The following is a 26,958-nucleotide window of genomic DNA, read 5'->3' as shown; positions in this document are numbered from 1 at the left end:
GCGGATTAAAAAGGGTAGAAATAAGTCGGGCTAAAATCTTGACATAAATATTGAGATAATTTCCTTTATTTTAGTATATGAATAAAAGCGTCCAACGGTCAACGCTCTGAGGCCGACAGACTGCAATCGCTACTTTTTCACACGTAGCATACAGCGTCTAAAATTTGTAACTTGTTTTTTTCTCTAACATGCCCGCACATGCTAAATAATCTAATCAAGGTTTTCTATTCGGAGAGTGCAGCTATACGGAGTACAGCTCCGTATTGGCATGCTTATACAGAGTATAACTTCGTATAGCAACATGTGTATTCCGTATAGACGGAAATATTTAGTACAAAGAGTAAAATGCCGACACTAGTTTGGCTAGACATTAGCAAATCCAGTATGAGCGTCGCAGTCTAAACTAAGCAAATTTTCTCTGCGCTATTCCAGATTAGAAAATCGTTAGGGTTAAGATAAATTTTGAAGAATGGGGAGACTTTACAAATTGTTTTAGCATATGAAGTAGTTTACTGATTGCCATACAAATAACCATACAAACAATGACATTTTATTATGCAACTTTAAAATTGTGTACTTTTATACCAGCCATTGTAAACCTTAACTCATTAACAATACATCGAATTCTGTTCCTACCAAACATGTCACACTCCGCATACTCCAGCATGTCACACTCCGTATACTCAGCATGTCACACTACTCCACTAAGCATGTCACACTCCGTATACTAAGCATGTCATACTACTCCACTAAGCATGTCACACTCTGTATACTAAGCATGTCATACTACTCCGTATACTCCGCATATCACACTTCGCATACTAACCATGTCACACTCCGTATATTCTGCATGTCACACTCCGTATACTAAACCTGTCACACTCCGTATACTAAGCATGTCACACTACTCCGTATACTCTGCATGTCACACCCTGTATATTAAGCCTGTCACACTCCGTATACTAAGCATGTCACACTCCGTATAATAAGCATGTCACACTACTCCGTATACTAAGCATGTCACACTACTCCGTATACTCTGCATGTCACACTCCGTATACTAAGCATGTCACACTCCGTATAATAAGCATGTCACACTACTCCGTATACTCTGCATGTCACACTCCGTATAATAAGCATGTCACACTACCTCGTATACTCTGCATGTCACACCCTGTATATTAAGCCTGTCACACTCCGTATACTCTGCATGTCACACTCCGTATAATAAGCATGTCACACTACTCCGTATAATAAGCATGTCACACTCCGCATACTTAGCATCTCACACTCTGTATAGCATACTCCGTGATAACATAATCTCGGTATAGGAAATGTAAGGTATATATTTCGCTGTAAAAATAGATACAGGTAAGATGTTACTATAAGTTACAGATACAATTGGCCGGAGCAAGTAGAAGACTCTAATTGTCTTATCATCAAGCCCTGTAATAGTTGAGCTATTTACATTTTAATTTTTGATAATATAATATATCCTGGGCTAGTAACAATGTAAATAAATTAAAAAAGCTGTATAATAAACAAAAACATGCTTGTCGCATAATTTTTGGTTTAGACAGATATGCACCAACACAATACTTATTTCTTCAAATTGGGGTTGAACATTTATCAATTAAATATGCATGAAGTTTTACTTTTCATGTACAAGATGAAACAAAACATAACACCAAAATTGTTTACTAGCCAATTTAGTTTAATAGCTACAACATAAATATGATACTAGATTTTCAAAAAATAATTATCAAGTGCCAAAGATGTTATTAAAATCTTGCACGTTTTCAATTAGACATAGGGAATAAATTTTTATCTGATGATATTAAAACACAACTTAATATTTTCAAGAAAAATGTAAAAAGAAAATTATTAACGACTGATCTTATAGATATTTGTAAATATTTTTAGATGCACACTCTCACACAGACCTTTGTAAATTTTATGGAATATATATAGTTAGAATATTGGCGTAGGAAATTCTTTAAAACCGTCGTTTTTTTCTTTCGGAGCATTTTTTGAGAAAAAATCGACCCTGGGATTTCACGTTCCTCTGATTTTTTGTTACCTAAATGTCATTTTAGGCCAAAATTGGTCCAAAAATTAAAACTACTTCATTTTCAACAAAAATTGGCAAAGTTAACAAAAAAAGTATGCTGAACATGATGGTGACATCAAAATTTTGATTTTTTTGCCATCTTAAATGTCATTTTAGGCCAAAATTGATCCAAAATTTAAAACCATTTTATATTCGACAAAATTTGACACAGTTAACAAAAAAATATGCTGAACATGATGGTGACATCAAAATTTTGATTTTTTTGCCACCTTAAATGTCATTTTAGGCCAAAATTGGTCCAAAAATTAAAACTACTTTATTTTCGACAATATTTGGCACAGATCACAAGAAATGTATGCTGAAAATGATGGCGATACAAAAGTTTGATTTTTTGTCACCTAAATGTCATTTTAGGCCAAAATTTGTCCAAAAATTAAAGCTACTTTATTTTGGACAAAAATTGCCACAGTTAATAAAAAAAGTATGCTGAACATGATGGTGGCATCAAAATTTTGATTTTTCGTCAACTAAATGCCGTTTGAGACCATAAACGTTTTAATAGCAAGACTTTCAATCATGAATGATAGGCTATATTTTTTGTTAGCAATTTCTTTTAAAATATCAGTATATTATGACACGTTTCGTTTTGTTTGCGTTTGTTTTAAGATATAATGTCACTTGTGTGCTTTATCTTCAGAGAGCTTCATGTACCAAACCTCTTCGAATGTTTGGCACAATAACACAACGAATTAGCAGGTTGTCATCAAATATTTTTGTAACGAGCGAAAATTCTTAGAGCCCCCAGGGCTTCTTGTTTTGCTTGCAACTAGCGAAATGCTTCGCAATCTTCACCTTTTTTTTAATTTCTGGTTGTTGTTTTTTTGTCGGAAACAGTCATATTGCAATATTTCACTTTAAGAACATTTGTTTGCAGACTCTGTATAGCTAAACCAAACTCCGTATAGCAACCATATGGAGTGTTACTCCGTACGTCACAAAGGCATCGAAATTCATGGAAAATAGACATGCTGACGTCAGCAGCAATTAGCACATTTCAAGAGTTGAATTTATATAAATCGCCTAATATATAAGTCCAAAGTCCACTTTGAACATTTTGAAATGCGTGGTGAATCTGATAATCTGGTTTGCACTAACTTGTGCTGGCGAAAATTCGAAATTAGCTGTCTTGCCTCAACATATTTTAACCAAGATTGTAGCTTAGGGTATCGGAAAAACTAATTGGCCTCTGTGGGGTCCTCTGTTTGAGTTCTGGGTCCTGGTTATGTTCTGTTGGTATTGTCCTCTACTAACGTTTTTGTTTGATTAGACTTAAGCAAAGCACCCTGCTGGTTTTGCAAAAGCTCTGGTGCTGGGATATTCTTTCTGGATCATTCTGTTGTTTCATATATTATAGATTATTGTTGTACTGCAAGCAGTTTTTCATAAATATCGAAAGTCACCTCAGTATCCAGACCAAAACAGACTTGAATTGTAAGTTAGCTAGCTCAAGTCTGTGCTATGTGATTGTAGCTATATGATATGATACAAGATGGTTTGAAAAAGATACAAGATGGTTTGAAAAAGTGTAAACAGCAACATGTTGATGTTTATGAGCCACAAGCAACATTTTTTATTGCTATAATTCCACCCAGGAAAACCAGAGTATTAGAAAGTCAAATGTCTCTAAATACAATGTCATGTCAATATAGAGTGCTTTTCCTCACCCCTTTTCACCAAAAATGCACAAAACTCTGCTGTTGAATGTACCCAGATTAACAGCACCCTCCTCCACCAGTCGACACCTATCTTAGTCTCATGAAGCATCATAACACTGACTTATCTTGTCTCAAACATCTTCTTTTTGTTACCTTCTTGCAATTTGTTACAAGTCCTTGTTTATTTTCTTTTATTTTCTCAATATTTTTAAAACTTTCTGTTTCTTCCTTTCTCTCTTTTTTTAAAACTACTCATGCAAAATTGCCCTTTTCTCATGAGTGTGAGTACACCACAAAGTGAAGACTGACAAAGGCAGCCCATCATATTTTCTCTGTTTTTTTAACAACTTTCCATTTGTTTTTTCTTTTATCTCTTTTACAACTTCTAATTGTTTATTGTCTCTCTTTTTTATATAAACCTGAACTGTGAACACTGTACCCTTACTGGGGTAACACCAAACAACGCACCATGGACAGAAGACTCACAAATGCCACCCAGCATATACACACCAAAATCAAATAAAGAAATATTGGAAAGTATGCCAATTGCTTCCACCACTGGATGAAAACCTTGTTGATTTATAGATTCAAATTAAATCAGCTCAAGGAAACTGTGTAGCTAAGACAATTGCATAGAATTTCAGGTGAAGATCCATATCCATCCATCCAATCGATGAAGTTGCTGTTGATTTTAGTTCACATAACCAGCTAGCAACCCAAGGAAACTGCAATAACATGAGCTAAACATAGTTTGAAAACTGTCAAACGTGAATTGAAACCACCATGCAACTTGCAGACCCATTGACAAGAGTTAGTGTAGACTCAACAATGCTGACAGCTGTTTTGGAAACTTGAAATTTTTGATAAAGATACTTTTAATAACTTGTCTTCAGCTTTTTATTATTATTATTTCCTTATTCTTTTGCACCCATTATGTTTATATAACTCCTTAAAAGAAAATATAGGAATGTCAATATCCTACTGTTCGACTCTGTGTTTGTTTTTCTTAGAGGATTTGTCTGATTGTATTAATACATATATATATACAAATTATTCACTATGTCCATGCAAATAACAAAGTTAAATATATATACCTGGGTTATATTGGTCAGAACTAATAATCCTACGAATTAGTGTTATACAAAGATACAAACCATATGACTACAAGAAACTTTTGTTTGTATAATTTATTGACTGACAGCTTTTTCAGCTTTTTTTTATTAACTACAGTAGGCTTGAAAACAACTTACGAATATAAAAACATATATAATACAAATTATTAAGAACCACGGCCCTGAAACCTAATGTCCTACCTCTGTCTGCAGTGTAGTAGTTGGGTTGCAGTTGTTCATTATTTTATCAATAAATTTAAAAAAATGGTGGCAAAAATAGAATATTTCTAGTTATGAAGACATTATGTTGAAACTGTCACACCATGGTCATAGTTTCAACATATATATTACTTCACCACCATTTATGGTGCCGTAGATTAGTGGTTATAGGCGCTGTAGATTAGTGGTTATAGCTCTCGTACTCTGTGCGGGAGACCGGGGTTCGATTCCCCTTGACGGCCATTCAACATGGGCGAGTGAATGTTACCATAGCCCCTGGTTAACCCAAGCCATGTCAGGGAAATTGGGGAGATGGCTCCATGTGTGGGCCATTGGATGTTGCTGGGAGTTGTCTAGTAGAGCGCAAGCTCTAATTTGGTGTGCGTAGCTCAAAATATGCATTAAATACTATAGGACTCTCCATCTAAGCCATGGTCCCTCCTGGAAATAATAGAAAGGGTATATCCCTCGATATTAGTGAGGCTAGCCATGTAAAATATGCACATCCATCTCTATCACCACCCAATATTTAACATGAGTATGGAAGGCACCCTTTATCATTTTAACCTAACCTATAGGTTTACATTTAGGCTGCTTTGTTGTTAATTAGTAATGTTTTGGCTTTCTTTTTTAGACAATTTCTTATAAAAAGTAATTAAGAATATAAATGGATTGTCAGGATGCTTGTGATAGCATATAAACAGCAACTGAGACAAGTGCATAAAAGAATTTACAGATGTTTCACTTCAAAGTCTACCACTTTGCAAAATAAAGATCCAAAGAACAGGTAATTACTACATATATAACACATAAGCAGGTTTTCTAATTCACGTCAGTATGTACTTAGCTATTGCCCACGTGAATGCCGAAGTGTCAACCAAAAATTTTGGATTCGTGTCAGCAATTTTTTGTCTTCTTTTTTTTTTTTCTGATGTAAAGTAAAACTTGAAACAGTTTTTACCTCATTTTCTGGCAAATTTTTTAATGTTTTGGCAGGAACGTCGTCAAAATAAACATAGATTATTGTTTGAAGTTAAAAGTTTTTTAACGTGAAACAATTAAGTAACATTTTATGTGGAAAATTTTTTGCAGACACGAGATAAATTGAATTAGAATGGCTATTTTTGTGTTTTCTTTCTTTATTTTTGACTTAAGGTGAAGGGTCTCTTTAGAAGACAAGAGAGGAGTTGAATGTCCTCCACCATACATTAGTTTAAAGGGGCGATTGTGGAGGTCACATGAAATGCCACATAGTGATGGTGTCACTTTAAAACACCCAGTCCGGTCTGTGAACGGTTGGCGCTAGGAAGGGTATCCAGCTGTAAAACAATGCCAAAACTCCTTAAATAATGGCCGTAAGAACAGTTGATCAGACAAACTGCGTAAACGAGGCTGGAACTCTAAGGAGTGAAGGTGTCAGGCATGGTAGGACAGATGTCAGGTGTGAGCATCGTCAGACCGTTACCTAGCTGTCACATCACAAGGTAAATAACACTAGGTTGAGAATGGCCAGTGTAAACATTGGTACTCTGAGAGGTAGAGCAGATGGAGTAGTTGAAATGTTAGAATGTAGATCTGTTGATATGTGTTGTGTTCAGGAAGTCAGGTGGAGAGGAGCTTCAGTGAGATTTGTGGAAGGTAGGAGGGCAAGGTATAAGCTTCTTTGGATTGGTAATAGTGATGGATATGGAGGAGTTGGCATATTCGTTGCAGAGAAGTGGGTAGAAAAAGTAATAGATGTTATGCGTGTTAATAGTCGTATTATAGTGATAAAGTTTTTAATAAGTAATAGGATTGTCACTTTTCTGGCAGTTTATGCTCCACAGTGTAGACTCAGTGACAAAGATAAAGTTTTATGATCAGTTAATAGCAGTCACATCAAAGTTTGGAAACACTGAACTTGTCAGGGTGGGCGGCTACTTTAATGGTCATTTTGGGAAGTCATCTGAAGGTTATAGAGGTGTGCATGGAGGCTATGGATTTGGGAGCAGAAATAAGGAAGGGGAGAGATTGCTTGAGTTTGGAATGGCAACGGACATGGGGGTTTGCAACACATCATTCAGTAAGAGACAGAGTAGGCTGATAACATATGAGTCAGGTGGCTGTAAGACACAGATAGATTACTTCCTGGTTAGACAGTCAGACAAGAAAGTGGTGAAGGACGTGAAAGTTTTATCGGGGGAAGAGTGTGTTTCCCATCATAGGTTGCTGGTTTGTGATATTATCTTGAAGAGTGCTAAAGAAGCCAAGGGAAAGTACAGGCCCCATCATAAAGTCTGAAAGCTGAAGGAAGAGATTATAGCAAGACAATTTAGTGCAAAAGTTCAGCAGTTAGCCCACAAAGGTCAGTGTGATAGTGACAATGTTGAAAGTACTTGGGCTACTTTGAAGAATTGTCTTCTAGAAGCTTCTGATGATACCTGTGGGTGGACGAAAGTACCAGCTAGACATAGACAGACCAGGTGGTGGAAAAATGAGGTTGACCAGTGTATAAAGGAAAAGAGGAAACTTTGGAAGGAGTGGAAGTCAGGTGGTAATAAAAATATTTACTTGAAGCTAAATATCATGCTCGTAAAGTAGTGTATAAGGCAAAATCAGAAGCAGAGAAGAACAGATTTGCAGATGTGTTAAGAAAGGAAGACCAGCGCAATGAGGTATTCAAGATAGCAAAGCAAATGAAGAAGACTAATCAAGTTGTTGTAGGTGAGAAGTGTATACAGTACAGTCTGAATGTAATCTACCGCGGACGCAAAACTCGCATGAATAGTTACACAGAACAATAACATTGCAAGAGCTTTTGTTTTTTTAAGAAAATAATTGCCTTGCTGATAAAAATGACCCCACACGATTGATTGTTTAATCACAATATGTTGCAAGATCAATTTTAGCAATCTATTTTGGGCGAACTCTTTTGAAATTTTTAATTGCAGTAATTAAGCGTTTTTTTAGATCACATTTTAAAAGTTTAAAATCGAAAAGCGGCGATAAAAATGTTTTTTAAATCACATTTTAAATTTTAAAAACGAAAAGCGGCGATAGAAATGTTTTTTTAGATCGCATTTTAAAAGTTTAAAATCGAAAAGCGGTGATAGAAATGTTTTTTTAATCGCATTTTAATAGTTTAAAAACGAAAAGCGGCGATGGAAATGTTTTTTAAGATTCCATTTTAAATGTTTAAGAACGAAAAAAGATGATAGAAATGTTTTTTAAGATCACATTTTAAAAGTTTATAAACGAAAAGCGGCATTTAATAGTTGTGAACAATGCTTCTCGTATGTTTCTTAAATTAAACGTGCTGGAATCTTCTTAAGTAATTAAATCAACAATACATTCTCGCGCGATGTATTATAAAACTTCGCAAAGATTTTTATTATTTAATTACTTCACGCTAATACTTAAGGGAATAGCTTATCAATACATTTACACGATGCATCTCGCTATTACAGGAATTATAATTGCTCCGATATTTCTTCGGGATCACATTGTTTTTTAACACGCAAATATAAACTCGCAAAATCCTTAAGGGATTTAATTATAACAAAAGACAAACTACTGCCGTCCTCCATGCAAAGATGTGATAATAGCGTGTACGCGGTACATTACATTCAGACTGTACTGTATGTAATGATGAAGGTGTTTTGGCTAGCACAGAGGAGGAAAAAAGGGTAGCTTGGAAGAATTATTATCAGAGGTTGCTTAACACTGAGTTTGATTGGGATGAGGATAATTTGTCTGATGATGATGTTGCAGAAGGGCCATCTATGCAGATCAAGTCAGAATGGGTAGTGGAGGCTATTAGGAAATTGAAGATTGGCAAGGCTGCAGGAGTATCAGGTATTGTTGCAGAGATGGTAAAAGCATCTGGATATATTGGAGTTGAGCTTATTACAAAAAGTTATTTGGTGGGGTATGAGAAAATTAGTCTATTTACAGCAATGCTAGAAGTCGTGTTAAGATTAACGATTCACTTAGTAATGAATTTAGTGTAACTGTTAATGTACATCAGTACTTAGTCCTTTGTTGTTTGTTCTAGTCTTAGAAGCGCTGTCGATGGAGTTCAGAACAGGTTGTCCATGGGAGTTATTTATGCAGATGATTTGGTTCTCATAGCAGAGTCGATGGAAGAATTAGTTGAAAAGTTTGAGAAGTGGAAGAAAGGACTAGAAGAGAAAGGGCTAAGGGTGAACACAGCAAAGTTTAAAGTCATGATTAGTAGCATTGCAACCAAGTGTGACCTTGTAGTTGGAAAGTGACCTTGTGGAGTTTGCAGGAAAGGGGTTGGTATTAACTCAATTTTTTGTCAGACTTGCAAGCATTGGATACATAAGAAGTGCAGTAGTATTGGTGTAAGGCTAAGAGCTGACATTCAGTTTGTATACAAGCTTTGCAAAGGTAAGATTATAGAGAATGAAGTATTTCCAGCTTTAATGATGTACAACAGTGGTTTGTTTGAGATAGTTGAGAACTTCTGTTACTTAGGTGATATGTTGGGCAGTGAAGGGGGTGTTGGAAGAAGTGTTACTTGCAGGATAGGTTCTGCTTGAAAGAAGTTCAGAGAGTTACTTCCTTTGTTGACTAGCAGAGTCTTGTCAATTGAGGTAAAAGGTAGGTTGTATGAGGCCTGTGTAAGAAATGTTATGTTGTACGGTAGTGAGACATGGGCAGTGAAGCAGGAAGATCTTGACCGTTTAAAAAGGAATGATATGAGAATGGTTAGGTGGATGTGTAACGCCAGTCTGAGAGACAGAAAGAGTTCAGATGAGCTAAGAAGCAGGCTAAGTATCCATAGAATTAAAGATGTTATCCAGATAAGAGGATTCAATTGGCTGGGGCACTTGGAAAAAAATGGAGGAGGTTAATTGGGTAAGAAAGTGAAGCCCAGACCGAGATTTGGCAGGAGGTTATAAGGACAGACTTGATACAAGGGAAGTTGAGTTTAGATCTAACACAGTCTAGATCAGATTGGAAGAGGCTCATTAATATGCCCCGTCCAACCCATGCTAGCATGGAAAACGGACGTTAAGCCGAGAATGATGATGATAATGATAAGTAGTTATACAAATAATATTTTTTAAATATATAATTCTGTAAATAAAAAACAGAATGGATAAATTCAGTAATATGGCAGATATAACTACAAGGAATGATATACAACATCTCTCCAAAACTAAATAAAGCTTCAAAATATATACTATCAAATAAAACAACCGCTGAACCGAAAAAAAAAAATTAATCAACACTTGGTTATTTTAAGTGTTACAAACTAACAAGAACAAAATAGTTTCACATGATTAAAAACTTCTGCGATCTCTTTCCATTAAACAATAGACTGGTTTGTTTTAGTGATGATTGTAGGTTGACAATGCACATTGAAGTGTAATTTTGTCACAAATCTTTAATGCATCTTTAACAAGAACACTTTGACCAACATTAAGGTTGTGCTAGGACCTTGTATTTCTCTTAACATATTTATAGTCTCCTTTCTTTTCTTGTTATGTTGCTTTAAAATAGCTGTAGTAGGCAAGTGCTTTTGTGGAAGAGATGGAAGTTTGTCTCTCGCATCTCACCCAAAGATCTGTTTTGTTGTCGCTTCACCAGTCCTACGTTGCAGAAGGTACAGTAATTGAGAAATTAATTTTGTAAAACTACCCTTCAATCCTTCCAATCCACCATCTGGAAATGGACCCCATATATTACAGCCAATCATCAACCATGATGTCTCTGGTACTGAAGCAGACAGGATCAAATTCGATTTAGGTTCTGCATTATTCTCAACTTGACATTGTTGAACATACCTCGCAACCTGTTTATTCATGTCAAGCCACCAAACCTTGGCTCTTACACAATTTTTATGCGGACGTAACTTTGATGTCTCTCACTAGCAAGTAACGGATACTATCATGTAAAGAAATTTGGAATGGCAATTATAGCACTGAATAGCAGCACTCAATTATAACTGCTGATATGCATTCTGACTCTGTGGTTGGTTGTATTGAGCAATTTTTTGGCCGTACTGTTAACAACCATTTTACAGCCATTTGCAACTCTTTGTCCTTGTCATTGTCATGGCTCTTAACAGTGATTGATCAGTTACCTGCCTAATGTAATATAATCCTCACACATGTACTGACATTTTACTTTAGTAACCAAAGGATTCGAATGAACCAGGATGATCAAATACATGGAAATCATAAGTCATTAAACAAGTTACCCACCATTCTTTATGCTGACCTGGGTTACCTGGCAAATGAACTGTGAACCTGCTTTTATATCATTCCTTTCTTAATGGTCAAGGTCTTGCTGCTTCACTACATATGTCTCACTACCATGCAACACTTCTTAGAGAAGTAACAGAAATTCTCAACTATATCTGTAACAAGCCACTGTTGTACATCATTAAAGATAAGAATAATTTTTCGTTTACAATCTTATCTTTTCAACACTTACATGCAAACTTGAATGTCAGCTCTTATAACCTTCCTGCAATACTACTGCACTTCTTATGTACCCAATGTGACAAAAATTAATTTACTACACCTTTTCCTGCAAACTCCACAAGACCACTTTCCAACACTTGGTTTCTATGTTACTAGTCATGACTTTTGACTTTGCTGCATTAACTTTCAACTCATTCTTTTCTAGTCCTTTCTTTCACTTCTCAAACTGTTTAACAGCTTTTTCAATCGAAACTGATATGAGAAAGTATGAAACTCTGATGTAAACCAAATGCTAAGGTGAGTAATCCGGGGAATTTTCTTAAAGTGAGGATGCGGGTGTCATGATAATGACCTAAGGGGGTAGGAAATTTTCTGTAAAATGGGAGGGAAGGTGAAAAAAAATGGAAACGGCTAACTATAAATAAACTAACACTAGTGAAACAACTAAAAATAAAGATAACAGCTTTAAGGAATAAACTGTGCTGACATTTTGTTAATATTTGTTATTATTATTAACCTGTAAATAGTATTTTTTCTTGAGATTTGTTCCAAAAGAGAGTTGTGTTTTGATTATAAGAAAAGATGCTGCTTTGTGATATCCAAAAAACGTATTATGGGGGGTGGGGGTGGGGGTGGGGGTGATAATAAAATGAAGAGGTGGGTCTCATTCTCAAATTTCGATAAAATAGGGGGGGGGGGGCATTATAAAATGATTTTTGGGGTAAAAAATTCGAAAAAGTGCAATTTGGCCCCCCTACAATTAAGCACAAAAGAGTATGAGCTTCCTGTCTAATATACAACAAGATTCAACAATCCTGCTTTAAGACAAGCATACGTTTCGTTTTTACTTTGTTTTTTTTTTAAAGATTAAGAAATATTTGATGAAACTACTTGTTATAGATCGGAGGAACCAGAGCCTGCTTATGATCGAGTTACAAAGAATGCAGAGGAAACCATAGTTTACAGCAGGCATCCGTTTCAATGTCAGTATGGTGCTATTTTACCTGAACTTCATTTGGCCTATGAAGCTTGGGGTAAATTAAATGATGCAAAGGACAATGTTGTCTTACTGCAGCATGGTCTGTCTGCTAATCCACATGCAAGAAGCAACCTTGTAAGTTTCTTTTAAATTTTTAGGAATTGTTCAAAATTAGACAAAATTAATGAAACAAAGAAAGTTTTTTTTTCATTTTTAACACCTGGCTTAAAGGGTTGAATGGTCAATACTCTGTAACTGACAGGCTGCAAAGTTGTTACTTTTGCACACAGGTAGAGAGTAATCAAAATTTGGATCCCCCCTCAATAACTCTTCATAGGATTCTTCAAATTGAATCAAACTTGGCACACTTATAGTGCGCCATAAAAGGAACAAAATGGCGGCAATAAATTTTTGTTTGCGTCAGCACATTTTCTGTGACGTCATCAGAAGCTTGAAAATTGGTAAAAATGCCACATCTGCTTAAAATTTAATTACTTTTGTTCTAGAGCGAATTTTTACATTCTGTTTGAAGTTTCTGAAAGTTAAATAAAAGTTATTTAACATATCTTCCGGTTTTTACATGGATCGGATAAAAAATTGCCAAAAATTACCCGAAAATCTGTTTTTTTCCGATTTTCAGGTAAAATCCGACAAAATCGGTAAATCGGATTAGTCACGTGTCCAAATTATTCCAAGTGATTCTTCTTGATGAAACAAAGTTGTGTTGCAAGTTTCAACTTCTAAGGATTATCCTAACAGGAGTTATTATATTTTCCCCATTATAAGGATTTCATAGAGATTTTTAGGTTAGTTTCGAGTAATGGCCAAGATCAAAGCCTCTGAAAGGTATAGGACCTGAAAATTTAGCATGCAGTTGTCTAATAGATAAATATTGAAACTCACTTTGTTTATCAACGACAAATTCATATTCAGGTGAATATCTTGCATAAGTTTATGACATGAATATCATGTTTAATGTGTTCAATTAACTCTAACTTAAGGTACTGAAAGATTCTTCTCCCGGCTGGTGGGAAAAATTTATTGGACCTGGATTGTCATTGGATACAAACAAATTTTTTGTCATTTGTGTTAACCTTCTTGGCAGCTGCTATGGATCAACGTAAGAATTCTAAATTTTAGATTTTTTTTATAAGCCAACTGAAAATTCGAAATCAGGCTGTGATTTACTTCTGATGCGAAAATCACAATCACGGTTAGAGTATGCTTACATTATGCTTATTGCAGAAACAAATTTAAAAATGATACGTTGCCTGTTGGGGTAAGATGTTTAAAACAACAGTAGCAACAGAAAATTCAATGCAATTTCAAACAGTATAGTGATGTTAATTAAGTCTTATTGTGTACGAGAAAAAATAGAAAAGTATATGACTAATTAAAATACCCGTAATACAAGAAAAACACAATAAAAAGATTTACCAAGGCTGAGAAATAAGCTTAGTATATTCCCCTGTCTGAGCCTAAATTTTGTTATTGTGGTAAGCTATATGTAATTAACAGGTATACACTCCTATACTTGCTGGTGTATATATTTTTAACTTTAACTCTATGGTATTATAGAGGACCATCAAGTATTAATCCCATCACTGGTAAGGTATGATTTGGATTATTTATTAAGTTTTATTATTGTGTCATCGGTTCTTATGATTTTGATAAATGCATTTATTATTTCATTTTGTATAGCCATATGGTGGTGACTTTCCTATTGTTTCAATTGGTGATATGGTTCATTCACAATTTCTTTTGTTAAATATGCTTGGCATTCACAAGGTATAACCTTTTTCAGTCTAATGCATCAAAAATTGCAATTGTAATCATGTGTTTTTTTGTTTTTATTTACTTTAAACGTTGATGTGAAAACGTCGTCTTTTAAAAACTTTTTTATTCAATTATATAATAGTTAGATATTTGTCTTTCTTCTAGTGTTAGATGTTTGTTTTTCTTTTAATTTTTATTAGGTGCATGCAGTGGTCGGAGCATCATTAGGTGGTTTGGCAGCATTTTCTTCGGCTAAACAGTATCCTCAGTCCATTGACAGGTAGGAAGTTGTTATCTTTGTTTTTTTTAAGAGTATATATAATGTTGTACTGTGAAATACAAAGCCTGTGGTCAAAAGTACAGACCGAGCTTGCGAGGTCTGTGCCCTGTCTGAGGGCTTTGTTTTTTACAGTGCAACATCAAAACCCGTCAGCATCCGTTTTTTTTATCTGACTTCATCTTATCTGAAAATAAACATTTCTTTGTTAACAAAAAAACAACAAAGCTATTTTTTTAAGTTGCTATTCCCAAGCCACCAAAGAAGAAAAAAAAAGCATGTTCGATTTTTATACTTTTGTAAGCTCACAAAAAAAATTCGAATCATTGTTTATATGAATTGAAACGAAAAGATGGTTTTAGGTGAGCTACTTTTATATTTTTTGTGTGCTATGGAAACGTTTTTATTTGTTTACGTTTTTTTATTCACAGGATTGTCAGTATATCTGCAGCTGGTAATTCAGCTCCCTCAGCCATTGCATTCAGATATTTACAACGTGTTGCTTTGATGATGGATCCGAAATGGAATAATGGACATTACTATGAGACTGGCATTCCTTTTGATGGAACACGACTGGCGAGGTAAGACACACTAAGATTGGAAATTTCATTTTAAGATGCGCTCCCAACAAAAGTTTATTTTCGGAAAATATACAAAAAGACATGTAACAGAGTGGTTTAGCTGTTTGCTTTGTAATCATGAGGCCTGTGTTTAGTGTAAGCATTTTTTAATAGTCCCTTACCACAGCTACATGTTAGTCCATGCTAAGCCAGGAAATTGCGTAGTTATTGCCGATGTATACAAAATGTGTACTTAATAATCACAAATGTATAGAGAAATTAAGATAAGCATCTTTGATTTTTCTGTTCTGTACCTGCGTATACCAGATTCCTATAATGTTAAAGCGATTAGCTTTCAACTTCATATTTCAATTTAAGTCACAATTTTTCCCCTCAAATATTAAAAATTTTCTCCCTTTTCCTTCAAAGCATATGATTCCTTTTTTTTAACCTTGCTTTACCCTTACACTGGTGAATATATTTTCTAGGAAAATTGCCACACTGACATATCGAAGTGGTCCGGAATGGGACGAAAGGTTCAAAACAATGAAGGTTGACGACTCGGACAACAGCTTGCCAAGATACCGTTCAACTGAGTTTCTTATTGAAGATTACATAAGACATCAGGTAAAAACTGATGGTGATTTATGTAGACAAATGAATGTTTACATCACATGTGCCATGGTATTCTTGCAAGATAAAACAAACAAAAAAGGAAAAATCAAAGTTGAACAAAAGCAAGACTTTGTAGACTCCGTTTTACAAATAACAGCTTGCAGCAATATAGGTGAGGTGAAAAAGTTAAGGTGGTGTTTTACATTCGTGTTTTCGAAAAATAATATTCCCCATTAACTTGCATTAATTTTTGAAGAAAAAACTATGTAAACAGACCCAATGCTTCACAGATTCTCTTGAGGTTATAGGACACAAAAGCAAGACACATGAACTTTTTGAAAAAGACCATTATTCTTTAAACAACTGCACGTAAATATGTGATGGGAATATGTCCTTTATCTCTTTTTTTTATTTTTAAGTAATAATTTGAGGTTCTTTTTGTTGTCCAGTTGGTGTATCCCCTTGGGATACCTCCACAATCACAAGTTTAATCAATTTCTGGAGATCAAAGTGAGAATAAGTGGTTTTATTTCTTCTAAATGTGATTATATAACGCTCTATTTGTACGCCATATTTAGTATCATACAATAGTGTTTTGGTTTTAAGAACATGTGTTTTAATTAAGGGCGAAAGTTTCATTAAAAGAACAAAGTACGACCCGAACAGCATCATCTATCTTTCAAAGGTAAACGCTCTATATGCGTGTGATATTTCTGCAAACTTCTGTTTATATATCTGTATTCATATTTCTGTATTCGTGTTTGTGTTTGTAGGCCATGGATATATTTGATATTGGAGAAAATCATGGCAGTATGGCAGAAGGATTTGCTCAAATTAAATGTCCAACGCTGGTAATAATTGCTTTTTTGTTTTATTTGCAGCTAATTGGCACCAAATACTAACTTTATTTTTGTGGAATATTCTCACATTTTTGAGAATTGTCGATGATATAATTTCACTGTTGTGATATGATAGTAAAATGGTCATTTTTTTCTGTGGATATAATTCACTTTATTATAGGTTATGGGAGCCTCTTCTGATATTTTATATCCTGTATCAAAACAAAAAGATGCAGCCCGCTATATTGCACAAGGAGGTAAACGACTTTAACGTTCGGTAAATCTAATCTTGAGATGGTGGGTTTTGGGTTTTTAGCTGGTTCCTGTTTGTGTCATTGACGGAATTTTTTTTAAAATGATGTCAACAGTTTTTTTATTTTCGTAGGTTCATTTTCGGCAAAGATTTTTCTTCTTTATTCTAAATCATCGATTTAGTGATTTTCTAAACTAGTTTACATCAAATCTTATTGGGCCATTTAAATCTAAGCCCTTGTGTTTTTTTTACCTCTATTTCTACTCTAACTGGAGCATAGTTTTTTTCTGGCTTACAGCAGCATGAAGATGACGTTCCAAAAAGCTAGTAAGTTTACAGAAGGTACAATGTAAAAAAATGATGTCAATACACCTTTCCCGAATTTCATAAATTATAATAAATATGACGTCATCCAAAATTTTATAATATTTCTAAGCTCTTGAAATAAGGATATTCAGATAGAATATTAAATTATCATGACAAAAACTGAAGTTTTTAGAGCAATATAATAATTTGGTTGGATTCGATTTAAAGAAAATAATTATTTTAAAAACGAGGCTATTTTTAAAAAGCTAGGGTATACGAAGGGTTTGACCGTAACAGCTCGTAATTGAGGCAATTAACGAACATAAATATTTACGAAATTAGGTAATTTTTTCTACCTTTTGCTAAAGAACTTAGGGATAAGAATCATTTTTAGTATCGACCTCTTTAATTGAGTTTGACATAATTAGGTTATTCGGGAAAGGTCTATTGCTCAACTGTTTTATCTTTCAGGGAACAAAAATGTTGAATTCTATATAAATGACGGCCATTTTGGACATGATACCTTTTTACTGGATGTAGATGGAATGGGGAAAGAAATGAAGGTAGTTATTCGTTCTCTTTGTTGTATTTTAATTTATTTAATTCATACGGAATAATGGTGCAATAAAATGAAACCAGAAGTGAGAGGGAATCCAGCTGCCACAGGGAGTCCAGCTGCCACAGGTAGCACAGTAACATATAATAACTAAATAAGTAAGGAAATCTTATCAGCTGTTCTGTTTACCTTTAAAACAGTGATTTCGTTGTATTACAATATCCTATTAAAAGCGAGATTTTTGTTCATAAAAATATACATTTCTTGTGTTTTTTCTGATAGAAATTTCTCGAAACGTAAAGAGACTTGACCCTGGTCAGCCGTTCTAAACAAAAATTGTCCTGGTTTGTTTCGAAATGTTGTTTCTACATATTTTCATATTTTTATATTTCTAATCATTTGTAATTGAACGTGGTTGTTTTTGCATGCAACTTACAACTTTTTTAATAATAGGCGTGTATTTTGTATTAAAAGTAGCCTGTTACTTCTTTTTCTTATTTCTGGAGAAAGCGTTTTTAACTTTTCCAAGTTTTCCTTTTTTCTTTGTGGTGGCGTTATCGTCTTCGTTCTGTTCTTCTGCGTCTTCATCTACATCAACGTACCCTTCGTCTTCACTTGCACTTTCGTCATCTGCTAATGTGTCGAGAATCTTTAACGAACGTCGTAGACTGTCCATTAGCTGCTCATAAAACCTGCCAAAATAATTTGTTTTTTTTACTTTTTACCAATCCACACTGATGATTAGTTAAATTGGGGATTGGTTAAATTGGGGATTAGTTAAATGTTTACGTTATAACTATTCTAGCGTGACTTTTGTGGCTAATCTAAGATTAGTGAAAGAACGAGTGTTTGTAATTGGTCAGTGTGACTTTGACATTGTCCGAAATAATCGAGTCCAAATATTTTGGAAATTGTTTTTTTTTGTTATTGTTCTTTTTGAAGCCATGATGTGCGCTTATTTAGGTAAAGATTATCTTATTTTTTAAAAAATTTTGTTCCGTTTTGTTCTGTTTGGGGTTGTGTACATATATCATCATTATATATACACTAGGTCAATTTTGATGCTAAAATCACAATTTCGCCTTTAGCAACTGAGTCTGAAATGAAAAATTGGAGTTGCTTGTAGAAAAACGTGTACTTTATATTTTGAGTAATCGAAATTTTTGTTTCACTTATTTATAAGAGATTAATTTCAACTGTAAAAATGTTTTATGTGTAATATATACCACCAAGAAATTTTTGTTGTTTATAGAAGAAAGAGAAAATATAAGTGTAGTGAGGTTTGTTTTTGTATTATAAGAAGAAGCATTTAACTTCTCGTAAATAACCTTACATTTAGAACGCATATTACTTTAAGTGGACAATTTATTCATTAGAGCCCCATTTTTTCTGGAAAAGGCATGATTTAGTTTTACGAAATTACGCCAAACTGACCAAACACTGAGCAAATCATGATTAACGAAGACTGGTTTATTTAAAAAAAATAACGGGAAGATTTTGAAACACATTTCTAATTTCAGCGTGAATTAATTTCGCTGTGAGAACTCGAGTGGATTCAATTTTAATTTAGTCAAAATTTCATCAATCCTTGGTATATGCTGTGTAACGTTCGTAAGGACATACATTTAATTTAGGAGATCTGCTATCTGAAGATTAAAAAGTACCTGATAGAATTAGAAAAGTCTTTCTGGGCGTGATACAAAGCTCCGAGGGCGGCACAGCCTTTCGCTTCACCATCTCTGTCTCTTAACTGTGTCGCAATATCAAGTCGAAGTTTTTGGTATTCAACAGCTTTCTCGTAATCCATTGTAAGCTCGTATATATTTGCCATGTTGTTGTAAAGACGTCCCTGTGCATATCTGTTGTTTGTTTTGAGAGCTATTGTTAGAGCTTGGTTAAATTTGTCAACGGCCTCTTTAAAATTATGTCTAATTTTATGTAGAACACCTAAAATGAGATGTATGTTGTTATACGTAAAGCTACAAAATATGTTTACGTTTCCAGTCTTTAATATAAATCAAATGAAGTTTATTGTTTTTTAACGATTGGCTATTCCCTCTATCCAACTGTGTGTTACCATACTTGCTAGACATGCGCGTAGCATTGCTTTAAATTGTTTGCCTGCCGTACACGCCTGTTCGCGGTCAGTAGTTTGTTTCAAATCAACCCAAACGCTATTTTCATCCTCTTCCCCAGGGTTTGTTGCCTAAGGGCCGCTAGCGCTTACTTGACGGCTAAATTTCGCTGCCCGCCTTGATGTCAAAAAGGCAAAAAACCCTGGGGGCGAGATTGACGCTATTTGTAAACACTAAAACATCACTATATTTAACTCAGACGAAGCGAAAATTTATTTCTGGTGGATTGTACAAATATGCACTTCAAATATGACTGTGTCACCTATCGGACATAACTTTTGTGGACTTACATAGAAATACCTTTTTCTGTCCGATACCCGAGCAAGAAAATGTTATTGTCATCTTCGTCGGCCATAGAAAAATGAGATGTATATAAATGTTGAAATGTTGTTAAAGAAAGTTAAAAGGGGTTTATTTTGTGCATTCTCAAAACATACTAAGTCGATGGTTTAGTGGCTGAACTTAGATTACGAATTCACTGAAATTTCATAAAACCGAAGGCTTTTCCTTTCCCCCAAGATTCCGGGTGTAGCAAGTGGCTGGGACAGAAGTCTTATACTTTACGTTGTCCTTCCCATATCTAAAAAGCGTTAATGGTTTTGGGAAGGTTGTATTTTCAGTGCCTGAGAAGCATGGCATTGAGAGGGAAAGCAAGAATTAATTTTTGTAATAATTTTGCTATTTATAAAGTTCAACTTAAATTGCAAGAACTTTTTGTTTCCCTATCTAATTTTGAAGGAGCCAAAAGCGCAAAGTAAACAAAATGTCGATGATGAAATACCTAAATTAGTAAGTGCCATTCTTTGCGCTCCCTCGTCTCTGTATTCCACTGCCATATCTAGTTGCATTGTGTAGTACTTTCTCGCTTCATCAAAATCATTCAGTTTGTAGAAAGCATTGCCAAGGTGTCCATACACCATCAACTGGTCAAGTTCTGTTTTAGGGTGTTGTAGCGAATCTCTTAAATGAACATTTAAATATTTTATTTTTCGTTTGATATCTTCTTCTTCTTCTTTTTTAAAACGAAACATGCGAGCATCGTTATCTGTTTTTTCGTAACACATTTTTCCAACATCATTTATAAGTTTACGAAAACCAGCAGCCATCTTAAAAAAATACCCGCCCTCGACTTGCTAAAATTTTATGATAAGTTGGCGTGTGATTTAAATGCGCGTACAGCATAATTCATAAAAGATTCATAAATAACATGTTAGCTTTTTTATTAAATGCAATTCATTTCGATTTAGAATGTGGTGTATTAGCATTCTTTATTATTATACGTGCTTTTTGATGAAGAAATTTTAAAAAAATGGTCAAATCTTCCCTTTTTTGGTTAATGGTAAAATGGTTAAATCTTCCCTTTTTTTTCTTACTACAGTTTGAAGGTAATCAAAGCTGGTTCGAAAGACATTTTAATTCTTACCAGCCCTGCGCCTTATAGACAAATCTCACGGTTTCTTTGGTGCCAAGTTGGAGGTACCACTGCAGGGGCAAATCCAGACTTTTTCAAGACTTAGTCAAGACTGAGTCTTGAATTTAGCAGCTGGGGGCTAAATTTTAAGCTTTGCGGGTACAAAAATCGCCGAAAAATTGTCTTCCGATTTATCTAGTTATTAATAAAATTGACCAAAAGAAACGCTAAGCTATAACAAAATCTCCTAAGAACATCTTTTATAAGAATCAAATCTCCGTCTTACACGTCTTATTTTAGATAGATAAAACCACTAAAATTAACAGGGATTAACTACAATAAAGTGAGACAATTGTGAATATATTTCATTATTTATAAACTCCTGCTGTTTCTGCCAATATCAGGCTTCATCAGCATGACTAGGTGAATCAAATGATCACACCAGCCATGGACAGCAAAATAAAACACAATAATAACAAAAACAATAAGAATATGGAAAGATCAGGACAATAAAAATGAAATATACATACATGTGATATGATACAAACACACCTCAACCCACGTATTTGTTCAGATATATTTGTTTATTCATACGGCTAAACTCAAGTTTCGTTTGAACTTTAAAAGAAGAATTAAGAAGGGCTTTTTACTGCTTTTTGCATGCTGAAATAGGAAAATGCAACTTTCAGTTAAGAAAGTTGCAACCTGGAAAAAGGGGAACGTAATGATTTGGCTTGAAGTCTACACCAGACTTAACAATATCTTCATAACAAAATAAAATTTTTAACTGATCTTCATCAGGTAAAATAGATGGGTGTGGCGATATACACTGTGTAAAGAAAGTTGTAACAAACTGTAACAAACCGAATTGTGGGTAAAATGTGTTAATTTTTCTCTTTATTACTGTTGACAAGGCAAGTATTGATAGAAAAGGAAACCATGTCTTGGGGGTACAGTTGTTGATTGCTTCTGCTTTAACTGCCTCCTCAGGAGAAAGAGTCATATCACAAACAATATGGGAAAGGGAAAATCTTAATAAACTTTTCTCAGATATAAAAATATTTGCCTTTTGGTTTTTAAAAGCAAATTGAAAACAAAGATGATTGGAATAAAAGGAAGGATGCAAGAAAAGTTCTATGGATGTCAGGATTCTCAAAACATCAACAAGAGAATTATCACCTATACCTATACCAACGATGCTGAGCTGTATAGACAGTCTCCTGATGGATTGGATCTAAAAATAATATATTTTACCATGACCTTTTACTCAACAAACTTTGTTTCTTAATAGTCATTCGAAGAGTTGTTTTTTTTCATCACCAACCTTACTTATCCAGATGTCAAGTTCTTGCTTCTAATAACAACACAAATATTAATTGAGAAAGAATTCCTCCGCAATGCTGAAAATTCTGTTCAACGCTCATATTACAATAACAATACACCTTTACGATAATTCAATTGTACATGCGTTCCTACGGCCCTCCATCGTTTTACAATATCGGAAAAAAGGAGGTAAAACTCGTGTTTTTATGAGAGTTTGTTAGTGACGAAAGCGTGTTTTCTCCAGTTTTTTAACTTCTGTCATATCAATTTCTTTCAAATTTTCAGGAAACGTTAATAATAATAAGATACAACTTATGTGTACTTTTCATTAAAAAGAAAACGTGGCAAGAAAAGTTATCACGAAAAAACGTGTTTTCTCCTTAATAAACTCTTATAAAAGTGTAATGTTTACCTCCTTTGATTGCAAAATAAGCTGCGATGGAGTGTTATTTTTTCCGAATTATCGTAAAGGTATATTAGCCCTAGCTATTAGCTAATTAAATCTTTTTGTATTTGGTTTTAATAGTCTGTTGTATAAACCTCTCCCCAACTAGCTTTTCGTAGCAGATATACTGAAAACCTTTAAATAAATGCAAGGTGTGTTGGAGAGTAAAAAACATACTTCTCACCTTAAAGCAATAATTCCTTTATCTTCACACCTCGCCTCAGATGGAAGGTATATATCTGGACCTAAATTCCGATGAAGACTTTTACCAACCAAGGGATAAATATCCCCAGACAACAAAAATGCTCGAGAATAAACACTTTCTAAAAGTTCTTTTTGCATTTTACGAACAGATTCAAAATTATTGCGAAGCAATTGAGCTTTGCGAGCGAAGCGAGCGAAGCGAAATTGTGGAGCACGTTTGCTACACGCGAGGTATACCAAGAGAATTATTGAGATTCTCAAAATTTCGATAGAAAAAAAATCATATAAAATCAGCGTAAAGAAATAGGACTGATATTTTTGCACATAAAGCTAGGGTATTTTTTTTTCTAATAAAACAAATAAGTTTGGACCGAGGGGTTAAAGTATAAGTTTAGTAAAAAATGCAATAAGTACGGCTCGTACCCCCCCACCCCCGGATTTTGCCCCCCCCCCCCGTCTTTTGGTCCGGATTATACGTCCGCCGAACTTGAACACACAAAGAGGAATATGCCGTGAACAAGAAACGGTAGTCGGCATTTTAGACACGTATATTTTACAGACCCAAAATATGCCTTATTTCTTTTATTATTTATTTGTATTATAGCTAATTATGGTATAAATAATTTTTCTTTAGGAATGGGTACCTTACACAGGAGCTTTCCAATCCAACTAAAATCTCCAGAAAAAGCACAGCAACAAAAAAGCTTAAAATACACAAGTAAAGTCGATTAGAAACAGGACTAGCAATAAATTTTTTCAACAGAAGAAAACCGTTTTAATACTATTATGTTTCATTAAAATACAACTATAATAGTCGATTAGGCCCGTGGAAAAATCCACTTAGGCAGAAAAACAATTGAAAAGTTCTGTCATTTGAATTTTGATGACATCAGCAAATATTTCAGTATATTGAATATGCCTTTTACTAAAAAAAATAATCTGAAAATGCATAAAAAGAAAGTATATAAGTCATAATTTAACAAAAAAGTTCTTAAAATCTAACACAAAATATCAAATGTCAAATCGCATGAAATCCTCCCAACAAAACTTCAGACAAAATATGAAAAACAACGGCGTGCAAGGTGTAAAATCTAGTTAGTAGAAAGTTACAACATTGGCAGTCACAACCCAGACAGTTACGACAATCTTATTATGTGATTATGTTGAAAACCTTCAATATTTTAATCTAAAGTGTCGAAAAGAAAGGCTTGCAACAGTAAGCACAGATCTATGAAATAAGCTATAATAGTATTAGAAGCAAAATTGCAAAGTAATTAATTAATTATTTATACCATAATTAGCTATAATACAAAGAAATAAGGCATATTTTGGGTCTGTAAAATATACGTGTCTAAAATGCCGACTACCGTTTCTTGTTCACGGCATATTCCTCTTTGTGTGTTCAAGTTCGGCGGACGTATAATCCGGACCAAAAGACGGGGGGGGGGTCAAAATCCGGGGGTGGGGGGGTACGAGCCGTACTTATTGCATTTTTTACTAAACTTATACTTTAACCCCTCGGTCCAAACTTATTTGTTTTATTAGAAAAAAAAATACCCTAGCTTTATGTGCAAAAATATCAGTCCTATTTCTTTACGCTGATTTTATATGATTTTTTTTCTATCGAAATTTTGAGAATCTCAATAATTCTCTTGGTATACCTCGCGTGTAGCAAACGTGCTCCACAATTTCGCTTCGCTCGCAAAGCTCAATTGCTTCGCAAAAATTGAAGTAATTTGTACAATTAAAACCCGCCGAGCTGTGTTTTATTTTATTGTTTCTAAGAGGATGTAAGAATACAATATTATCAATTTTAATTGGTTTTATCCAAATCAAGGTAAGGCTTAATCACACGAAAGGTAGCTAGCTAGAGCTCAGTTTTGTATAAAAGAATTGAAAGTAATTTGTAGAATACATATGGAGAAGCTGTATTACTACCTAACTGATAGCCAGATAGAGGAAAACCTGTAGCTAGGGCGCAGACAAAACAAATAGCTCTGGGCGCTAGAGTGAGCTGACCAACCGTTTTTTATCATTTTTTATTTATTATATAAGTAACCTGTTTCAGTAATTAAAAAAATATCCACTTTTGCTATCACAACAGCAATGTAATTGTCAATAGGAATTAGTTTTCCGTACACCCTCCCTGAGAACAAGGTTTAAAACGACATTAAAACATTAAAACTGTCATTAAACAGAACTTCAAGGATGCCCAAGCCGCACCACGTCCTCTAAACGGCGTGGGCATCTTCGAAACTGCTTGTAATTTTAGAACAAGGGTGCTGATAAGCTGCATACGCCGTATAACGTGCAGGCGTTTTTGGGCAAGTTTAGCGTTTTGCAAAAAAATTGAAGTATTCACCCGAAAAAACCTGCATAGACCATAAAGTAAACTATGTGGTAGTAAAGTTCTTAAAAGAACTGTTTTTGATGGTTTTTGATAAAATTTACTTGATAAATAACTTTTAATTTTTATTAACTTCTTTCTCTTAAAGCATCTTTTTCCAACTATCGTCCACAAGGTATGTTAAAAGGAATTAAATTTTGAAAATGCTCCAGGCAAGTTCGGGAAAGTGCGGGCGGTTTTGGAAGACAATCACTAATTTAATTGGAAAAGTTGCCCGAACTCGCACTTATATATGTGGCTGTTTGCAGCTTATTGACACCCTCTTATTTTAGAATATTCTCAGGAATAATAGACCAAGAGAAATTACATCACAGTTTTTTGTCCACCGCCCACGTGTGTTTGAGAACAACCCACATAACAAAGTTCATTATTTTTTAAATTATTTGTGTAAAAATTACTATTTCATTCACGATAAACCATTTGTCAGTCATTTTATTCGCCCAACAAAGAATCCTATCCAAGGTGCTTTTCTATTAGTGCTGAATTTAATAATTGACATGGTTCAGCATAGTTTTTAAAAGGGTCTGATTGCAAAATATGATTGCCAAAGTTCAGCACTTGTAATATTTGTGTATTTGTGTACTCAGCTTCTAAAACACACACTAGAGACATTATAATTTCCTCTGGGTGATTACATTAATGTTGGTTGAAAAAAAACCGAATGATGAGAAGCATATGTTTTTAAATGGGTCTAGGACAATAAACTTATTTAATTTCCCTTGGCCTTGCATCAATCAAATTCTGAAAAAATAAACACTTCTAAAATTATTTTGTCAGATTTGGAAACTGTTGGTATGGTTGGAACTTTGCGTATAAAATTAGTAAAGTTGCCAAATTGTTTAGTTTTTTTCTTTTATACTTTTCCGAATTAGCCTTAATTATTTATAAGATGAAAAACAGTGCTTTCAATTCCATTGACTTGGCCATCCCTTAAAGGCACTGGAAGCTTCACTATATGAAAATGTTTTTTTTTTTTTTTTAGATTGTGTACAATGGGAGTGAGTGATGTAATCTTCTAATGCGTGTGGTGAAAAGAAGGCGAATCCGTTATTGTTTTTCTGCCCAAATTTGAAGCTATTTGATAAAGTTAAAAAACTGTTTTGATTTGTTTGTTTTTGTTTTAATTGTTTCCCGTGAGTTTTCGAAATTCGTTCCAGCAGATTCTGTGGCTTCTACTGCTGGTATTTTTACGTGAAAAAAATACTGTTTTGTTGTGAGGTCATTTACGAAATCGTTAACGTTAGGACCAACTTCTGCGGGTAGTACAACTCGATGTATCACATATCTTTCGGAATACTGCTAAAAGTGTAATTTTGTA

The 26,958-nt window shown here is 34.3% G+C and overlaps 2 protein-coding genes across 4 annotated transcripts; one reads left to right on the top strand and one right to left on the bottom strand.

Moving 5' to 3' along the window:
- The first annotated feature begins 5,719 nt into the window (after positions 1-5,719).
- Positions 5,720-26,744, top strand: LOC130612762 (homoserine O-acetyltransferase-like). 3 transcript variants are annotated; one of them, XM_057434119.1, is made up of 13 exons: positions 5,720-5,904; positions 12,455-12,668; positions 13,535-13,653; positions 14,112-14,145; positions 14,235-14,321; positions 14,510-14,589; positions 15,018-15,167; positions 15,635-15,773; positions 16,387-16,446; positions 16,535-16,612; positions 16,782-16,857; positions 17,631-17,722; positions 26,623-26,744. In XM_057434119.1, the coding sequence occupies exons 1-13, from the start codon at positions 5,798-5,800 to the stop codon at positions 26,644-26,646; spliced, it is 1,260 nt and encodes a 419-aa protein (XP_057290102.1). In that variant the 5' UTR covers positions 5,720-5,797; the 3' UTR covers positions 26,647-26,744. The 3 variants fall into 3 exon arrangements, with proteins under 3 accessions (XP_057290102.1, XP_057290101.1, XP_057290103.1); XM_057434118.1 differs by lacking the exon at positions 26,623-26,744 and adding an exon at positions 19,350-19,486; XM_057434120.1 differs by lacking the exon at positions 26,623-26,744 and adding an exon at positions 17,998-18,990 and having other exon boundaries at positions 5,721-5,904.
- LOC130612766 (G-protein-signaling modulator 2-like) lies at positions 18,197-21,109 on the bottom strand. Its single transcript, XM_057434123.1, has 3 exons — positions 20,632-21,109; positions 19,380-19,662; positions 18,197-18,407 (listed from the first exon to the last, which is right to left on the bottom strand). The coding sequence occupies exons 1-3, from the start codon at positions 20,954-20,956 to the stop codon at positions 18,197-18,199; spliced, it is 819 nt and encodes a 272-aa protein (XP_057290106.1). The 5' UTR covers positions 20,957-21,109.
- Positions 26,745-26,958: the final 214 nt, after the last annotated feature.

The sequence above is a fragment of the Hydractinia symbiolongicarpus genome, chromosome 10 (assembly GCF_029227915.1).
Source record: "Hydractinia symbiolongicarpus strain clone_291-10 chromosome 10, HSymV2.1, whole genome shotgun sequence".
Taxonomy (NCBI): domain Eukaryota; kingdom Metazoa; phylum Cnidaria; class Hydrozoa; order Anthoathecata; family Hydractiniidae; genus Hydractinia; species Hydractinia symbiolongicarpus.
Note: the sequence above shows the minus strand (reverse complement) of the source record. Positions and strands in the feature narration are given on the sequence as shown.